We start from the raw sequence: 19,666 nt of genomic DNA on the forward strand, positions 1-19,666 counted from the left end.
ACATACATGCTATTAGGGTTGCGTCACATGTTCGACAAAACAAAATTCGTGTTTGTATTTTTCATCTTTGTGTTATTGCATTTATAATGCACACTAATATTTGAAGAAAAAATATGAGTATTTTATTTCTCGCAACTATTATAATATAATCCACTAATTTGTGTATTAGATGCCATTATATGCTGATTTAGTTAACCATTTGTTTTATCAATAAAATATGTTGCTATGACACAACGAGTTATTATTCCGATATTTTACCATTCCTGATTATTACACAATTCGCCTTCTTAGTTTAAAATATGACTAAAGCTCTAACAATTAAAGAAGCTATAAAAAAATGGGAGGAAAAAACTGGGCTACACGCAGCCACTGCAACCGAAGTGAGCTTAATATTCCAATGGCCGCCAATAGAAAAAATGGATAATTCTCTCTCGTGCCTCGTTAACTGCGAGTAAGTATTTGATACAACAATTTACATAATTGATTAATACTCTAGAATAAACAAAAAATACATTTATTATAAATATTGCCCTATTATTTATTACTCGTATATTGTTTCTCTATATAATTTTCTAATTATAAAGAATGTAATTCTGAAATAAATTGTTTTTTTTACACCGTGAAATTATTTCACTTGTTTTTCCTTGATTACCAAAAAAAAAATTTAACGTGTATATTTCGAGCTCTTCTAAAATATGAGCTTATAATGACGTAAGTTATTATATAACTTACAGGTAATCGTATCTATGAATAATTTATCCAATAATAGAGAAAATACGTTTTTGTTCCAGAAAATTAAGCTTATCTACAAACATGATAGAAAAAGTGACTGGTCTTAATAGTTTAAAGAAATTACGGGTACTGTCGTTAGGTAGAAATTATATAAAATCGTTCTCAGGCATGGTAAGATACATTATTGTAAGTAAAAAAAACTTCATAGTTTTTGATCCGTTCAAATTAATACTGGTGTGTTCTTGTAAATTTTATTAGAGGCCTCATGCATGAGTTGTTCTGATACGTTAAAATAACAGCGCCACCTATCGAATTCAAAAGTGTTATATCTTAGAAACTGGAATCTAATATGTCCACACAATTAATTGAGAATGGTGGAACGGTTCTGATTAGCATGTACGCACAAGTGATTTACGATACGCTAGTACTCCTAAATTTACATAATAAAATAGGATCGATATTTAATTTACATAATTGATGAATCTGTTATAAAATTCATTAATTTGTTGTATATTTCAAAAGGAATGCCTCGGTGATACTTTGGAAGAACTATGGATATCCTACAATTTGGTTGAGAAGCTAAAAGGCATTAATGTTTTAAGAAGTCTTAAAGTACTCTACATGAGCAATAACTTGGTGAAAGAGTGGAGTGAATTCAACAAACTGCAGGTAGAAATAATTTTGAATCTAACACATATTTTAATACCTTGGGGAAAGACCTTACACACACAACACATATAGGCATACTGGACACATATAATAATTATAATAATTTTTAAGTTTCTCATTCTAAGTGATGTAAATGTCTTATGAGAAATAGAACAATAGGGTTTAGTAGAACAATAGTAAAAGTCAGTAAAGTAATCTGCGACTTTTGTCTCCGATCTGTCGAGATGCAAAGTTTAATTCCCAGGTAAGCGCTTCTGATATTGTGAAGGTATCAGTAACTGAAGGATTAAATAATTACGAAAAAAAAAAATAAAGCCTGAGAAATGGTAAGTCACGTTTACAAAAATGTTTAGAATCTACTAAGCCATTGGCTTTGTAACAATCAAATGTTTCATAGGGCGCAGAAATCAAGTTTTGCTAACAAAAAAAAATGATATTTTACATTCAAATCTTGCCAAGGCCGTATGTCTCGAGCTACACCGCTGTTACTGTGTTATCTACAACCTTTAAAAAAATATACGTGGCCAGTAGTATGATAATTATGGCTGAATAGTATTTAACATAACACTTGTTATCTACACTAATATTATAAAGAGGAAATCTTTGTTTGTTTGTTTGATTGTAATGAATAGGCTCAAAAACTACTGAACCGATTTTAAAAATTCTTTCACCTTTCGAAAACTACATTATCCACGGCATTAGGCTATATTTTATATGAAATATATTTGATAAATAGATTTTGAGGCGGTACAAAGTTTGCCGGGTCAGCTAGTTACAAATACATATGTAGATTTGAATTTCTTCAAGGAACTGCCAAACCTAGAAGACTTACTGTTCGTGGGTAACCCGCTGTACGACGGTTGCGAGTTGGAGCAGTGGCGCTCGGAAGCGGCGAGGCGGTTGCCCAATCTGAAGAAGTTGGACGGTGAAACAGTTCTCCGTGAGGACGACCCGCCGCTAACTGTTGCTGATATGCAGGTAGGTTCTCGTGTTTCTCTTTCTCTCTCTCTCTCTATCTGTTTGTGAGTGTCTCTGACGAACCACCTGTCATCACCTGGTATGGTCACACACAGTGAGTTTCGAGTTTAATCCCCGACAGACAGATATGATGCATTTAAATTTTCTGTATCTGGGTGTTTGTGTCTTCTTTGTGTGCATGGTAATCATGACGCAGGAAAAACCTTTTAAAAAGTTATATTTTTATTGAAAATAGAGTAGACTTAGATAAATAGAATACTTGAAAATAGAGTTTGTATATCAATATGTACACGCGCGAGAAATAAACCTATTACAAAGAAGTTTATATATTGACGAGCTTTTGCCCGCGGCTTCGCTCGCGTTACGAAGTAATATTTTCATCCCATTATTCCAATATTTTCATTTCATGAAATAGGTTCATCCCATTGGGGGTAGAATTGATCAAAATCTTTTCTTAGCGGATGCCTAAGTCATAACATCTACCTACATGCCAAATTGCAAGCCCGATCCGTCCAGTGGTTTGAGCTGTGCGTTGATAGATCACTATGTCAGTCAGTCACCATTGAGTTATATATACATATTTAGATACATATAAAATTGTATCGCATCGTATCATATCGTATCTTAAAATATTATTTCATGACGACCCGCGTGGCGGAGCGGTCACCATACCGGTCTGACACGCAGAGGGTCCCGGGTTCGATCCCCGGCCAGACGGATATCTAAATGATGAATTTAGATTTCTGTTTCTGGGTCTGGGTGTTTGTGTATTTGTCTATGTGTGTGTCCATGGCACCCACGATACAGGGAATCCTAGTGTGGGGCTGTGAGTGTAGAAAGCGTTTAAAGCGTAGAAAAGCGTTTATATTTTTCATGGGTCGCCTAAAGAATTATTAAATAACTAAATATAATAATGTATTAATTATACTTTATGTGTTACAGCCGGACAGCGGAGATGCAGTGGAAACTCTCGTCAGTGCTGAAACGAATGATTAAATTACTGTTTAATTATTTATAGATTGATAATACATATCTGCAGGATATGTTCGTATTAGATAGAACTAATAACTCTCAGTTTACAGTATAGGTACTTACTTGATGCTATGTAGTTTTAGTAAAAAAGAAATAGGTACAAATTATATCATGAAAATTATATTGTATTTATTTAATAAAATTATTTTATTTTGTGTAATCTCATTGTCTTATTTACGAATTGAAATAACAAGTCGTAATTTTAAGCCGTCTTGATACACACCGTAGAAGCGGATATGAATTTACATGCAAAATATTAATCAAATATTATATTACATGTTTTTTAAATTAAATACCAATATTTATGTAATGTGAAAAATTCCGTCCATTTTTCTTGTATTTTTGTATTGTGCGATTCCATGTTAAGTTGTCTTATCAACAGTGTGCGACACCTTTACTTGTTTGTTTATTTATCACATTCTAGCAACACAGATAAACAAACATCAATCAGATTCAAAATGACATTAGCAGTTAAAAATGAACAGATAAAAAAATATTATTATTGTTTGTTGTTAAGCGTTCGGGAGTGATTAATTGTTGTAATTTATGTAATTACAAGCAATAATGACAACAAGATGAGTTCCGTAACGTAGATGAGAGTTCCATTTACGATTTTGGGCGGTTAAAATTCTTTTTGGTTGTGCGAAAACAGTGATGTGAATAGATTTTTAGAATGTTACCTGCCCCTGTGTTGTTTAAAATGGATGAATTGAATGTTAATGGTGTGAACTCTGTGAACGGTAGCTTCCAATACGACGATAGTGTTATTCTGAACTGTGTACGTAATCGTAAGAAAGTGAGTGAGTTGCCGAATTGTCCAGTATGTAGCTGCACTATTCGACATGGGGAGCTTGAGTCTCATTTAGCTTTGGAAGTTGAACGGTTGCAAAAGTTGTCAAGTGGTGCGTCGAAACGGAAGCTTAGTTCCACCAGCCATAGCCCTAGTACTCCAAACTTGGCTGTGCCGGGAACTAGCACAGATCCTGATGAAGATTTCGATCTATCTGGATTTACCGGCAGTGATATTTACGAGGTAGTTTGTTATTTTCTATGTAGTTACTATAGTCATTAGAAGTTTCAGTGATAGCTTATTAGAAAGACTGTCGAGTTCACATTAGGTCATTCTTTCAGAGTTTGAAGGGTTGAGGAACTTTTGGAAGGTGATAGAATGCTAGATTGATCTGTGTTTCAATAAAAAGTCGTGGATGTTGGCTAACTTACTTATAAGTTATTTGAAGGTGGTAGAACCTTTTGTGGTTCGACTCCGGTGGCACCACCGCCACACCTATTTCTGCCTAATAACAGCAGTGTTAGGCGCTGCTGTGTTCCGGTTTGAAGGGTGTGGTAAGGGAGACAAACTTCTGAGGCGTTCCAGCTTAGTCCTCAGGGGTAGCGGCGCATCTGTGGCTGACCTCAGGTAGGAATATCTAATCCTATCTGGGGTTGATTACAGATGTCCATGGACGGCAGTAGCCACTTACCATCAGGTGGACTGCATGCTCGTCCGCTACTCCTATATTATTAAAAAAAAAAGTTTTCTCAGTCCTCAGGAGTGGCAAAGCATCTGTGATCGGCTTCAGGTAGAACCTGATCTATACGGAGTAGGTTACAGATGTCCATACGCCAGTAACCTTACCATCAGGTGGTGGCTCCATTGTTAATTTTGGTTTGAGTTGGTCACACACAGCAATTCAAGTACTAGTCAATTACTATCACTTGGATTGGTTTGTTTTCTACATGAGTCTTCTATCCTTGTATCTATCTGCCTTTGAAAGTCCCCTACTGGACGTAGGAAGTGGTCGAACCCTTGTGGTACATCTCCAGCAGCACTACGGCCACGCCTAATAACAGCAGTGTTAGGCGCTGCTGTGTTCCGGTTTGAAGGGTGTGGTAAGAGAGACATACTTTTCAGAGGGTTTCCAGCTTAGCCCTCAGGGATAGTACCACATCTGCGTTCAACTTCAAGTAGAACTCTTATCATATCTGGGGTTGCTTATGTCTATGAGCTGCAGTAGCCACTAGATCAGGTGGACTGCATGTTCGTTTGCCACTTACATTATATTTTATTAGTATAGTCAGCTAGTGCTGACCTGACAAACATTGTGTTGCTATATAAATAAAAAAAGGTTAAGGGTGAACAACCCTTATCACTTAGGGGTATGTAAAATAGATAGTAGCCGATTCTCAGACCTACTGAATATGCATATAAAGTTGGTGAAAATCGGTAAAGCCGTTTCGGAGGAGTACGGTAACTAACATTGTGACACGAGAATTTTATATATAAGATTATAACATAAACGCACTTTCATAACATTTATTTCCGATATTTATTACAACTAAACCTAACATTCAGATAAAAGATAACTTGATAGACAAATCAAATTATTATTTTTTTGTTTATATAAAGTACCAAGTGAATAAGGTACTTTATATTAATTACAATCTAGCCTAATTGAAGACTAAGTAATTAGTTTTTTAGAAATTAATTATCACTTGCTTAAACTGTTAAGGAAAACATTGTGAGGAAACCTGCATAGGTGAAATCTTTAAAAAAAAGTTTTGAAAGATATGTGAAGTCTACCAATATGCACTTGGCCAGCACTGTGGACTTTGGCCTAATCCTTCTCATTGTGAGAGCAGACCCGTGCCCAGCAGTGGTACAATGGGTTGATGGTAATAAGTAACTTAAACTGCTAAATAATCATATAATGAAGGTGGCGTCCTCTGACACTGCACTTCTTTGTCTTATCACATAAAGGAGTAGACACGTTGTTCTTGTTTTCTATAATGTTCACTTATCACTATTTCACTAACACTACACTGTGTCATGTCACTAACTCAAAAGGCTAAATCTAATTAATAAAAATCCAAAATCCACCATTACAGAGAGTCCACGAGAACCGCATCCGTCGCCTCCGAGCCCGTCGTCGGAGCCCCCCTCTCGCACAGACCGGAGAATGTCCAGTATGCAACACCAAGGTGCCAGTCTCGAAGATACAGAGGCACGCGTTGAGGTGCCTCAAGCGGACCGGTGCGGCGATGGATGAAGATGTGCCCGATACGAGTTCGGATGATGAGAGTATTGATGTGGAGGTATGTTGTTTTTGATATATTTTTATGTTTCTTATAACCCAATTGCTTATTTGAGATATAGTCCAAATATACTACTTGAAACGTGAGCTGAATTTCGCATCCGAGGTAGTTGTAGTTGTAGGTAGTTGTAACCTGTAGTTGTGGTTCAACCAGAAATTGTCAGTTGGAGGCGTGTAGGCTGATGTTACTCCTCGCCTACGGGTGTAGGCCGATTTTGCCACTTGGGATGTAGGGTATCCCTCCATTTGCAGTGTAGGGCCGACCTAATTGACCATTGTAGGGGCGGTCCGCTCCGGGCCTCCGATCCTGGGGGCCTCCAAACACAGTTGCTAAAAAAAGCTCGTCAGAACCAAACAATCTATGAAATGTGTATCAGTTAGGGAAAAAAATGGTCACCGAATCACAGGCGAACTTTTTACCCCAGTGTAGTCCGCCACTGTTATCATAATACTAAAAATTAATTCATTATCTTAATATTAATAGTCCGGTATTGGTGCCTCCGGATATGTTACAGAATTCTGTGGGAATAGTGCTCAAAAAATGATTTATTTTATACTTAACGAGCTTTTGCCCGCAGTTTCGCTCGCGTTACGAAGTAATATTATCATCCCCTATTTTATCCCCTTGGGGGTAGAATTGATCAAAATCCTTTCTTAGTGGATGCCTACGTCATAACATCTACCTGCATGCCAAATTTCAGCCCGATCTGTCCAGTGGTTTGGGCTGTGCGTTGATAGATCACTATTTCAGTCAGTCACCTTTGAGTTATATAGGTATATTTATATTTATCTTAATTATTATATCTTTAATTTATGATAGTACTAACATAGATTGTGAAGTTAATAAATACTAATAAAAAATATATAAACATACTAGTAAAATATGGACTGTCTGATTTAAATGGAAATAAATAAATAAATCATAATTCAATCCCTCAGAATGATGAACCCTCAACGGGTTTTGGTGCGGAGTACTCCTGGTGTGGAGAGTGGCGGGTGAGAGCGAGAGCCTTGCTGCCACCCACACGGTCACAGACCACTAGGAGACCGTCCACCGATCAGGCCCTGGTGAGTATTTATTAAGCAATCCGACAGTGGTAGATTAATCTTGTTCAAAAAAAATTATGAAAAGGAACTTTGAATAAAATATTTTCAGTTTTGATACATGAAACGTATACAGTGGGTTGTAATTAAGCCAAAACAGGGTTACAAGGTCCTTTGGGTATCATCACTAAATTCAAAAGACTACATTTATTAAACTACAATCAACTACAAAACTTTGAAGGTGGTAGAACCCTTTGTGGTTCGACTCCGGCGGCACCACCGCCACACCTATTTCTACTTAATAACAGCAGTGTTAGGCACTGCTGTGTTCTGGTTTGAAGTGTGGTAAGGGAGACAGACTTTTCCGAGGCGTTCCAGCTTAGTCCTCAGGGGTAGCTGCGCATCTGTGGCCGACCTCAGGTGGGAATATCTAATGCTATCTGGGGTTGATCACAGATGTCCATGGGCGGCAGTAGCCACTTACCATCAGGTGGACTGTATGCTCGTCTGCTACTCGTATATTATAAAACTAGTGTGCGTTACCACACTCCATGAGACTGTAGTGAGTATTATGACTAACTAAAAGGACTAAAGTATAGTTGACAAGACTAGAACTTTACAGTTTAGGCCACTAAAGTATAAACAACTAGTCACTATAACCTCCGCCACGATGCGAAGAGAATTCAAGTAAACAAACCGATTTTAGGGTCATCAAAAATCTGGCACTTTAAAAAATACTAATTTCCTTGTTTTCATGTTTAATTCTACAGATAACCTCACAATTAAATTATATCCATTATTTCTATATCTCATTACATGCAATGTACTTTCACAACTTTAATATTATTGTGTTTAGACAAAGAAAAATAAAATATCCAGATAAGTTAATTAGTGATAACCCTATAAATAGGCCATGTCATAGGAATGCCAGGTTGTAAGAACATTTGGTCTCATTTTGATTTGGTGTTTTAAATACAATTTCAATTTATTTATTATACTTTTCACCAATCCACAACGCAGCAGAGTGGTTTGTTGGTTGGATATGAGTATCATATTTACCGTTCCAATCCGAGTACCAATTCACAGTTCGTTGTAATGAGAGATATTCATTTATATCATCAAAATAGAATTTCACAATTCATTATAAGTACAAGGAGTATGAATTATTCACAATACTGAATTCAAAGCAGACAGAATGTGCCGAATAGAACAAGCAATATTGATAGAAAACAATTTAAATTTTACAATAATATTTGTAAATAAATTGCACCGACGAAAAAAGGTTTTTGTTATATGTCCCTTATCGGTTGCTAAGCTTGTTGGTAAACATTCCTCTTCCAATTTGGCTGATGTATAGTTAAGCATATACGACTAGAGTACAGGCAATTAAAGTGAGATTGATTAACTTTAGTTGACTAACTATAGACAGTAGTTTATAAAATATTATTTAATTTAAACTTCTATACAATATTTGTTTCAGGTGGTGGATGGCGATGAAGACACAGAGTTATACGGACCGCCACAATACTCCCCCTCCAGGATAGCACCTGATGTAAGTTGATATTATTATATTAAATAACCCAACCCATTATTGTCCACTGCTGGGCACGGGTCTCCTCTCAGAATGAGAAGGATTAGGCCATAGTCCACCGCGCTGGACAAGTGCGTATTGGTAGACTTCACATACCTTGGAGAACTTTTTTTGGGCTAAAGGTGGTTTATCAGAATAATTTTATTATTATTACAATGTATTTCACTTGTTCTCAATCTATTACAGTTATGAGAAGGATTAGGTCATAGTCCACCGCGCTGGCCAAGTGTGTATAGGTAGACTTTACATACCATTGATTTTTTTAAGATTTCTCATGTATGCAGGTTTCCTCACGATAATTAATTTCTAATACGCACATAACTTTGACAAATCAGGGGTGCCAGGGATTCCAACCTCGGACCCATCGATCATGAGGTCGAGTACCTTAACCACTAGACATAGATTAGTAAAGATTACTCACTCCTAACAAGAAAATGTACCCAGTTTTGAGAATTGAAATATTTGCGTAAAAAAAGTTTTGCCACGTCTCCGTGCTAAAATGACCCTAAAATATTTGAAATATTTATTTATTTATTATGTAAATTACGCAGTATTAGTTATTTATTCGTAAATTTTCTCCAAAAATGTTTTTATTTGTCAAGAATTCAAAATAAGAACTTACTAATAAGCCGTTTGTGGCTTCATTCAATTTCAAGGCGGCGAAGTATCTTTACTAATCTATGCCACTAGACTAGACTCGACAACCTAATTAGTATTTCATTAAAATTTTGAAAGTGTTTATATTTGATTTCAGGCAGAAATACCATCGTTAGAAACAGACCAGCAGTCGAACGGAAGTCAAGACTCTGCTGATAATCAAGAGATACCTAATGAAGCACCCAAGAAGGATCTCTCTAGCAATGGGTTGATTGAAGCTAGCGCTGAGGTGAGATTAATAATAAAATAATACCTTTAGAAGCTTTTTATTTATTTGCTATGTTACTTTGTCAGTCTGAATAAGGTTTTCACTGTTTTATTTTTAGTTAATTGTATCAGGCGTTACTTTGCTATTAAGTTAAGATTAAAACTACTTCGCAACAATCCCATACAAATATATGATGATATGTATGATGGTATATATTTTAAACATGCAGTATGTACCACCCTCCCTCCCTCAAAGGATGCATGCAGATGCAAAAATTAAAAATATACACCACCATACATACCACCACCAACACGTGTCTCGCTCCAAAACGGAGCATCATCAGGGTAAGTTGACTCTACGACGGTTAATCGCTAACTTACTTCTTAGCGATATCATACATATTTGTAGCGGATTGTTGCGAAGTTGTTTTATTTTTATAATTTGGGAATGGCAAATGAGCATGTAGACCATATGTCGCAACTGCCGCCCTGATATCCTGCTATATAGATGATATAGATAAGATTATCCTGCATAATGTTGACCACAGATGCTACTTCTAAGGACTAAGCTGGAACGCCTCAGAAAAGTATGTCTCCCTTACCATACTTCAAACCAGAACACAGCAGCTTAACACTGCTGTCATAACAGAAATAGGTGTGACGGTGCTGCCGGAGTCGAACCACAGAGCGTTCTACCACCTTAAAATGTTTCTACATTTTATTAATGTTCTAATGTAAATAATAATTTATATTTTCAGACAAGAATACAGGCGCTGAAGGCGAAGATCAAAGAATTGGAAACGAAGCAAAATTCTTCAGCAGAGGTACGGAAATAATCCTAACTATAATAATATTATAAATGTGAATGTAAGTTTGTTTGTTACACTTTCACGCCTTAACTATATAACTGATTGTCATGAAATGTACACACGTTGTCAGGGTCCAGAAAAGGATATAGGGTAGCTTTTATCCCGAAAAAAGTACTGTTCCCGAGGGATAGATAAAAATTTAGGGTCGCGAGAAAGGCTGAGCGTAAAAGTTAGTGTTACTTTAAATAAACCTTTTATTTTTTTTTATTTAATTTTTGAAATAATACTTTTACAATGCGTGGGCACCAATCTCATATAATATGATACCATAAGATATGTGCCAATCATTATGTAATATTTTCTTATTTTACAACTACAACAACAAATACTCTTTATTTACACATCACTATACTAGGAACATATAAAATAATATAAGAGACAGTATACTAAAGGTGGTCTTATCGCTAATGAGCGTTTCTCCCAGACAACCTGTGGGGCAAGGTAGGGTATTACATGATACATATATCATGTGTAAATATATGTGCAATGTATATATTATGTACCCTTGTGTTTTTAATAATATTTTCACTTCATGTAAATTGTTTTTTCTATTTCAGGCGAAATGTCTCATCTGCCTAGGAGCGTACACATCACCAGCTGTATCCATACAATGCTGGCATGTATATTGCGAGGTAAGTACATTCAATTATGTATAATTCATGACATATTTGATCGACAACCCATTACTGTCTACTGCTGGGCACGGGTCTCCTCAAAGCGAGGAAACTCACCTGAGATCTTAAAAAATGTTTGAATGATATGTGAGGTCTGCCAATATATTTGTCCAACGTGGTGAACTATGGCCTAATCCTTCTCATTCTGAGAGGAGACCCGTGCCCAGCTGTGGGACAGTGATGGGTGATGATGATGATGATGATGATCTTATATATAAAAGTCACAATGTTAGTTACCGTACTCCTCCAAAACGACTTTACCGATTTTCACCAAATTTTATATGCATATTCAGTAGGTCTGAGAATCGGCTACTATCTATTTTTCATACCCCTAAGTGATAAGGGTTGTTCACCTTTAACATTTTTTTATTTATATGGCAACACAATGTTTGCCGGGTCAGCTAGTGATACATAATATTAGGAACTCTTACTTATTATCGGACTAAGGGGATTCTCCGGTCCCTTGCAAAACAGTTGCTACTCCTTCCGACCATCCAATTTCTACAAGACATTAGTAAAAGTTTCTAAAATTAAATAAACTTTGTAAACTGGGGGCCTTTGACGACCCGCGTGGCGGAGCGGTCACCATACCGGTCTGACGCGCAGAGGGTCCCGGGTTCGATCCAGACAGAAATCTGAATGATGAATTTAGATTTCTGTTTCTGGGTCTGGGTGTTTGTGTATTTGTCTCTGTGTGTGTCCATGGCACCCACGACTCAGGGAATCCTAGGGTAGAAAGCATTAAAGCGTTACTATTTATTTATTCATCTTTCCGCTTCAGGCCTCCATCAAACTTAGTCCACCACCGCTTCCACTGTTTCTAGTTATATGTACAGGTTAAAAGAATAAGCTAATCCAACTTTTAAAGATGAAACTAATAATTTTTTTTGTACATTTTTTTTTATTTTTTTTATTGTTTTTTTCAGGTATGTTGGCTCCAATCGCTACGAGCTAAGAAGATATGCCCACAGTGTAACACAATAACAACTGCTGAGCACCTGCGAAGGATCTACATATAAGAACAATTTGCCCACACTTAGGCTGCTGTTTTCCCACTGCTGGGCATGGTTATCCCACGCGGAGACTAATATACTTCACTGTGTATTGTTGTTTTTGTAATATATACAGGATTAATAATAATAAGTATTAGATGATATATTGCGTCTTTATCCTCGTTTATATGTACAGACACTGAGCGTATCAGACACGTGTCGTGTTATACAAGACCATTTTTCTACGCAATACTAACAGGCACGGCCCATACAGACACTAAGCGTATCAGACACGGGTCATATCAGATAAAATCATTTTTCTATAGAATATTTCGCGAGGCAGAACAGTACGTACAGACACTGAGCGTGTCAGACACGTGTCGTGTCAAACAGACATTTTTCTATGCAATATTTAGCCATGCACGGCGCGTCTGAGGTCGCGTTACGGAAGATATAAATATACATCCATACACATTGTATGGGATGGTATGTGTCTGTTTCACCACGGGACTTGTCTGATACGTACAATGTCTGTACATATAAATGAAGGTACGTCGTTGTTATTGTAAAGAGACGATGTATTCAGTGTTTTTTTGGAAATATATGTCACTTTCTACACTCACAGCCCCACTAGGATTCCCTGTTTGTGGGTGCCATTGACACACAAAGACAACACAACACCCAGACCAGATGTACAAATACACCACTCAGATGTCTGTCTGGCCGAGGATCGAACTCGGAACAGTATAACGCGGTTGTCATTTTATAAGTGATTATTATATTTATAAGTGAAGAGATTTCATGTAGCCCTTATAAAGAATGATTTTTATTGTTTTAACATTGTATATATAATATATAGCAACTTAAAGACTTGTGATGGAATGTTATTCATGGTTTCGTCTTGGCACCACCACCACACCTGTCTGTTATAACAGCAGTGTAGCGCTGCTGTGTTCTGGTTTGAAGTGTGGTAAGGGAGAATTAGTTATCCTAGGCGTTCCAACTTTTCCTCATGGGTAGCATCACTGTGTTCAACCTCAAAGAGGATTCTAATCCTATCTGGGGTTGATTACAGATGTCCATTTAAAGGTTGGTAAGGAAGGCATACTTACAGGCGTTATAACTTGGTCCTCAGGGGTAGCGGCGCGTCTGTGGCTGACCTCAGGTAGGAATCTAATCCTATCTGGGGTCGATTACAGATGTCCATCAGTGACTTACCATCAGATGGACTGTATGCTCGTTTGTAACTATATTAAAAATATGGGTATAAGAAGTTTAGTCTAACGCCCGCGCCAAACATAGCACAAATATTTGAACACATGTTTGAACACAGTGAATCACGTGTATTTGGGTATTTGTTCAAAGCTTGTTTCAAATATTTGCACTTTGCCATTTGGTGTCGGTTTTTCGAACGCACGTCAAAGCGTTCTAACTTCAAATATGTGCGGAGCTACACATGCGCAAAGACCAGTTGCTAGGAGACCATGACATGAGTGACAGGTTAAGAAATTTAAACAAATAAGTGTTCAAATGTGTGAGCAAAGTATTTGTTCAAATATTTGTTTGTTTGGCGCGGGCGTAAAAGTCATATCGAGACCTTACTTCGCAAATCAGCATTTTTGTCAAAATGTTTTTTTATTTATTTTGATTTCGTTCGACGCCATTTATTATGAAAATAAATAAAAACATTTTTTGACAAAAAGTGGAGTTGCTGATTTGCGAATTAAGGTATCGATCGTTGATTTGCTCATCACAAGCATAGATTAGTAAAAATTACTCGCTCCTAACAAGAAAATGTACCCAATTTTGAGAATTAAAATAGTTGCGTAAAAAAGTTTTGCCACGTCTCCGTGCTAAAATGTCCCTAAAATATTTGAAATAATTATTTATTTAATACGTAAATTACGCAGTTTTAGTTATTTATTCGTAAATTTTCTCTAATAATGTTTTTATTTGTCAAGAATTCAAAAAAGGAACTTACTAAAACAGGTCATTTGTGGCTTCATTCAATTTCAAGGTGGCGAAGTATCTTTACTAATCTATGATCACAAGTATAAAATGTTTAATTAAGTATATAAGAGTATAGACTGCTGTATGTTTGTGGATGCCTTGGGAAGTGTACAATAATATTATAATATGTACGGTTATGTACCATTGTTGTAAATAAAATTATTTTTTCCATGACGTTTTAATTTTGAAATTATAGTAAACAAGTTTATTGAATATAATGTTGTTAGTTTTAATATGATTGTAAAATTCGTCGTCACGTTATAAGCATCGGTGGTTCAGTGGTAGAATGCTCGCCTGCCACGCGGGCGGCCCGGGTTCGATTCCCGGCCGATGCACTTGCCCGCCGGGTGGTTTGTCTTTCTTTTCTTATTTTTATTATTTTAATGAAAATAATATTGAAATTTAAAAAGACAAGGTATTTTTTGTATAAAATTGTGCAAGAAAATATTCTAATGGAAAAAATAAATGTATTTATAATTTTATACACACCTGTAAGAGGTCGCCTAAACGGTCAATTATATTGTGCAATATTGCGAATTGTGCAATATTATTGATCGTTTAGGCTTTAATAGTTTTTTTTTAGAATGAACTCGTTCGAACCCGGCTAGGGAAATCAATTTAAAAAAAATCTAAAAGTTTTAACATTTAAAATCGGTCTCTGTAACTTTTTTCAGTATTCTCTAACCCAATTTCGGATTCGAAGTCTAAACACCTATATCACAGTACAAATATCTATAGATCCTTATACTGCGCCTATATAAAGCTTTTAATCCTATCAATTGAAAATTAATAAGGTGGAAGATCCGCGAGAAAAGTAATGGATGCGGATCGGGATCTTTATTTTTCCTCGGATATCCGGAACATCAGTAAACTTCTGTACTCTTTGAATAGGACGGCGAAAAAAAAACCTAGGTCAAAATAAATCCTATTTGAACTTTCTCGGCAAAAGCATGTCGGTAATTATTTAATAAAGGACGTACGAAACATTATGATGCCCAATCGGTCAATCTCTGCCTACTTTTTGGGGCAATGTGTTGTATGTGTAAATTAAAAATATACAGAAAAACAATAGTGGTTAATTACAGAAAATATTTTATTTGCTACAAATACAAAACATTTTTTACAAAATATGTTTTACAGATTTTTTCTAAACTTAAAACTAAGATTATATTATGACATATTTACAATATTTTATTTAACATAGTGTCTGAAGGTATATGAAGGTGGTGGTGGAAGTATTTCGGACTCCTGAAGGTAGCGAATTATTTTCAACATGGTACGGACCATATACACAGTGCAGAGCCCTACATTGCAATCAGGAATATGGTTCAAAATGTGAATACTTACTTTTTAATACCATCTTATTGACTTATGCTTGCTTGTTCATCCTAGGTAAGTTAGTCCATATTGTTCCGGGACCAGAATAGGGCTACGGTATCCCCTGCCTGTCGTAAGATGTCACTAAAAGGGGCTTCCGGGGTTGCGGGCGGCAAGAGTGGGAGCTCGAACCGCTCGGCACCGACCTCGGGAAGGACGGCGGTATGTGTGGTCGCATACCGTCGTGTACAACAGACGGTGTGGCGAGCTTCGCCTTGCTCAGGTTCAAAACTACACAGGTTTTCCCACACACTCCGGTCTACCTGCGCAGATATACCTACACAGGTAGACAGGTAGTACATCGTAGTGTGAATGGCAGGCATAACTCGTAAGTTTAATACCAAACTTGTTTTTTTTTGTTATTTTTTTATATACAGGGTGAATTTTTCAAACGGGCCTTCAGGGCCAAATCCAAGGAGTGTATTTTTTTCAAAATGACCTCGTTCGATTCCTGGCTAGGGAAAAAGATATTTAAAAAAAAGTAATGATGCAGTTTAAGTTTTTATTAAAATCGGCTTCGTAACTCCTTTCAGCATTTTTCACTAATCCTTATAGTTTCCGATTTGGCCCTGAAGGCCTATTTGAAGAATTCACCCTGTATACTTTCATATACATTTAATGAAAACCTGTTATATAGACAATTCAATTATATTAATTTGTATACATTATTTTTATGGTGTTATTGGAAATTAAGCAACTTATATATGAGGCTGCTAGAACAAATCTGAAAATCTGAACAATGACTGAAAATCAGCGCTGAACAGGATTACAATCCTTGTCAGCAAAAGCCGAGCCACTTCCTTTTGCCCAGTATTAATTTTAAGTTAGCTGTAAGGTGTATTTTTTGTATTTCAAAGGCAATAAATGTTTATTATTATTATTATTAACAAGAGTGGCCTAACAGCATTGTTATGATTTGATCTATCTGTATTTTCATAATTTAAAAATGTTGCTCACTTTTCTTTTCTCCATATTGTAAATCATGTTTTTTGTAGTTAGGCTACTCTGGTTCTAACATCTTCATTTTAGTAAAAGTATTAGGGATCGACAGATGGCGCTGTAGTCTACATATAAAATATAATCAGTCAGTTATATAAAATTTTTGAAAGATAGCTTATTTTTTTGTTTATCCTATATCTACATTATCGAGAGCGTCATCTAGCGAATCTTATAATCTTACTGCTATAATTATATACAATCGAAGAAAGGTTTAAAAAAATATATAAATGTACAAATATTGCACATTTATTACAATAGGGTATTTGACTATAGTGAAAATATCAATCATACAGTTGTTAGCATAAAAGTAAATATTTTTATAACCCAACTAATCCCAGAATTAATTAAAAAGTACTTATCATCCTTTTAATTAATCAATAGTAATATAATTAAATTTCCATGTTCGTCAACAAGATTAAAAAAACACGGGATAGGCCGAACGAAGCTGAACTGACGTCACCTACTTGTAAACATTAAATATTAGTCGAAAGTTTGTTCGATAACCTCATTGACAGTTTTTCGATTTTATTAATTTAATTCGATCGCTTATAATACTACAAGAGCTTGTAAGTAATCTGTTACTAACACATATTATGGGTCCTTAGTTGCCTGAAATAAAGGAATCTTATTTTATTTATTTTTATCATAGATTAGTAAAGATTACTCACTCCTAACAAGAAAATGTACCCAGTTTTGAGAATTGAAATAGTTGCGTAAAAAAGTTTTGCCACGTCTCCGTGCTAAAATGTCCCTAAAATATTTGAAATAATTATTTATTTATTATGTAAATTACGCAGTATTAGTTATTTATTCGTAAATTTTCTCTAAAAATGTTTTTATTTGTCAAGAATTAAAAAAAATAACTTACTAATAAGCCGTTTGTGGCTCATTCAATTTCAAGGCGGCGAAGTATCTTTAGTAATCCATGATTTTTATTAGGTTTATATTTCTCAAAACGTTATAAAAACTAAATAACTTTCTTTTTTTTACGCTCTGAAGAAAGAATGCGTATCGCTATCGTAGCTTCGTAGTTATAATCGTTAAATATATCGTGACGTCACTTGCTGACATACGAGGCATGTCATATGACCGACTGTTTTCGCGTGACGTTCCGTTTAACGTAATAGAATATATTCTTTGCGAATAAATATCCCTTATTTCGAAAAAAATATCAATGAAAGGGGTTTCTGATACACGTATGTAAACAATAACACTTGTCAAATACCCTATTTATATGAAATGAAATACATTTATTTTTGTATAGACCAACGGCGGCCCTTACAAATTGTCAGTTACAATATTTCCTTAAACGACTACCGGATCGGAACGCGACCTCTACTGAGAAGATCCGGTAAGAAACTCAGCAGGTTTGTCTTTTTTTTTTTTTAATAATAAATATTCTATTTTTTTAATGCCATCATTTTTACATATAATAATAAAACATTACATAATGTTATTACAATATAACAATGATTATTAGATAATAAATTCCTTTACATAATAATTTAAGAATACACAATTAAATACAATTTAATGTGAATTACATTTTTAACATATTTTTTGTACAGACAAAATATAAACATCATCATACAAGTCTACCAATACGCACTTGTCCAGCGCGGTGGACTATGACCTAAACATTGAGCAAAATACATATAGTCTAATACATAATTAGGTGTGCAAAATGTAAACAAAGAAATGTCGTTATCAAAATACGATTACAGGTATTGTATACTTTAACAAATTAACAAGAAACAAAAGTTTTTAACAACTACACACAATTTAACAAACGCGCTATGAAAACAAGAAAACATTCGAGTTCGATCACGAGAAGGAATAACACATCAGCTGCGAAACTTAAAAATGACGACACAAAAAATGTTTTAGATCCCGATTGTGTTACCATTATCACATTTTAATTTTCTACCATAAACCTTGTTTTTTATTATTACTGTATGATGGGAAATTGATATACTATAAATGTTGGAAAATGTGAATTGAACTTAATTTATTTAGATTATTATTTTATTATCGTTGTATTACTTTAATATCGTCAGCACCTGTGTTTACATTTTGGACATCTAATTATGAATCGAACTATAAATTCCTCATTCTGAGACGACCCGTGCCCAGCAGTGGGACAGTAATGGGTTGATGACAATGTCAGCTGGATTCTCATGGAGTTTCTTTCTCCTCTTCTTTAGCGAAACACCTTCCGAAGCGATGGAAGACGGACATTCAAAAAGAGTCCAATATGAATCAAATGTCTCATAGACTTATTCGCCAACAAATACGTATTTCAGTTGTTGATTCCGGCGACTTTATTTCGCTGATTTATACACATTTCGCATGTAGCGACTTCCCGCAACTTGTCAAGAGATGTAACCACATCTTGTTCATGGTAATCATTATGTCTTCATTAGTAACCTCTTCTCGTGTCTCCAGCTTCAGATGTAACATTATGTCGTCACCAGTAACCTCTTCTTGTGTCTCCAGCTTCAGATGTAACATAATGTCTGCACTGGTAACCTCTTCTTGTGTCTCCAGCTTCAGATGTAACATTATGTCTTCACCAGTAACCTCTTCTTGTGTCTCCAGCTTCAGATGTAACATTATGTCTTCACCACAACCTCTTCTTGTGTCTCCAGCTTCAGATGTAACATTATGTCTGCACCAGTAACCTCTTCTTGTGTCTCCAGCTTCAGATGTAACATTATGTCGTCACCAGTAACCTCTTCTTGTG

At 35.7% G+C, this 19,666-nt stretch overlaps 2 protein-coding genes and 1 non-coding gene across 3 annotated transcripts; all 3 read left to right on the forward strand.

Moving 5' to 3' along the window:
- The first annotated feature begins 212 nt into the window (after nt 1-212).
- Nucleotides 213-3,413, forward strand: LOC140755607 (dynein axonemal light chain 1). Its single transcript, XM_073090899.1, has 5 exons — nt 213-451; nt 792-903; nt 1,255-1,401; nt 2,209-2,379; nt 3,322-3,413. The coding sequence occupies exons 1-5, from the start codon at nt 300-302 to the stop codon at nt 3,373-3,375; spliced, it is 636 nt and encodes a 211-aa protein (XP_072947000.1). The 5' UTR covers nt 213-299; the 3' UTR covers nt 3,376-3,413.
- Nucleotides 3,414-3,868: 455 nt separating this feature from the next.
- RNF220 (ring finger protein 220) lies at nt 3,869-14,721 on the forward strand. Its single transcript, XM_073090890.1, has 8 exons — nt 3,869-4,444; nt 6,298-6,504; nt 7,443-7,571; nt 9,028-9,099; nt 9,893-10,024; nt 10,761-10,826; nt 11,429-11,503; nt 12,472-14,721. The coding sequence occupies exons 1-8, from the start codon at nt 4,085-4,087 to the stop codon at nt 12,562-12,564; spliced, it is 1,134 nt and encodes a 377-aa protein (XP_072946991.1). The 5' UTR covers nt 3,869-4,084; the 3' UTR covers nt 12,565-14,721.
- Nucleotides 14,722-14,811: 90 nt separating this feature from the next.
- Nucleotides 14,812-14,882, forward strand: TRNAG-GCC (transfer RNA glycine (anticodon GCC)). The gene has a single exon. It is a non-coding gene; the product is annotated as a tRNA-Gly (tRNA).
- The last annotated feature ends 4,784 nt before the right edge of the window (nt 14,883-19,666 follow it).

The sequence above is a fragment of the Epargyreus clarus genome, unplaced genomic scaffold, assembly GCF_041222505.1.
Source record: "Epargyreus clarus isolate Ecla_fem2 unplaced genomic scaffold, WU_Ecla_fem_2.2 ptg000033l, whole genome shotgun sequence".
Taxonomy (NCBI): domain Eukaryota; kingdom Metazoa; phylum Arthropoda; class Insecta; order Lepidoptera; family Hesperiidae; genus Epargyreus; species Epargyreus clarus.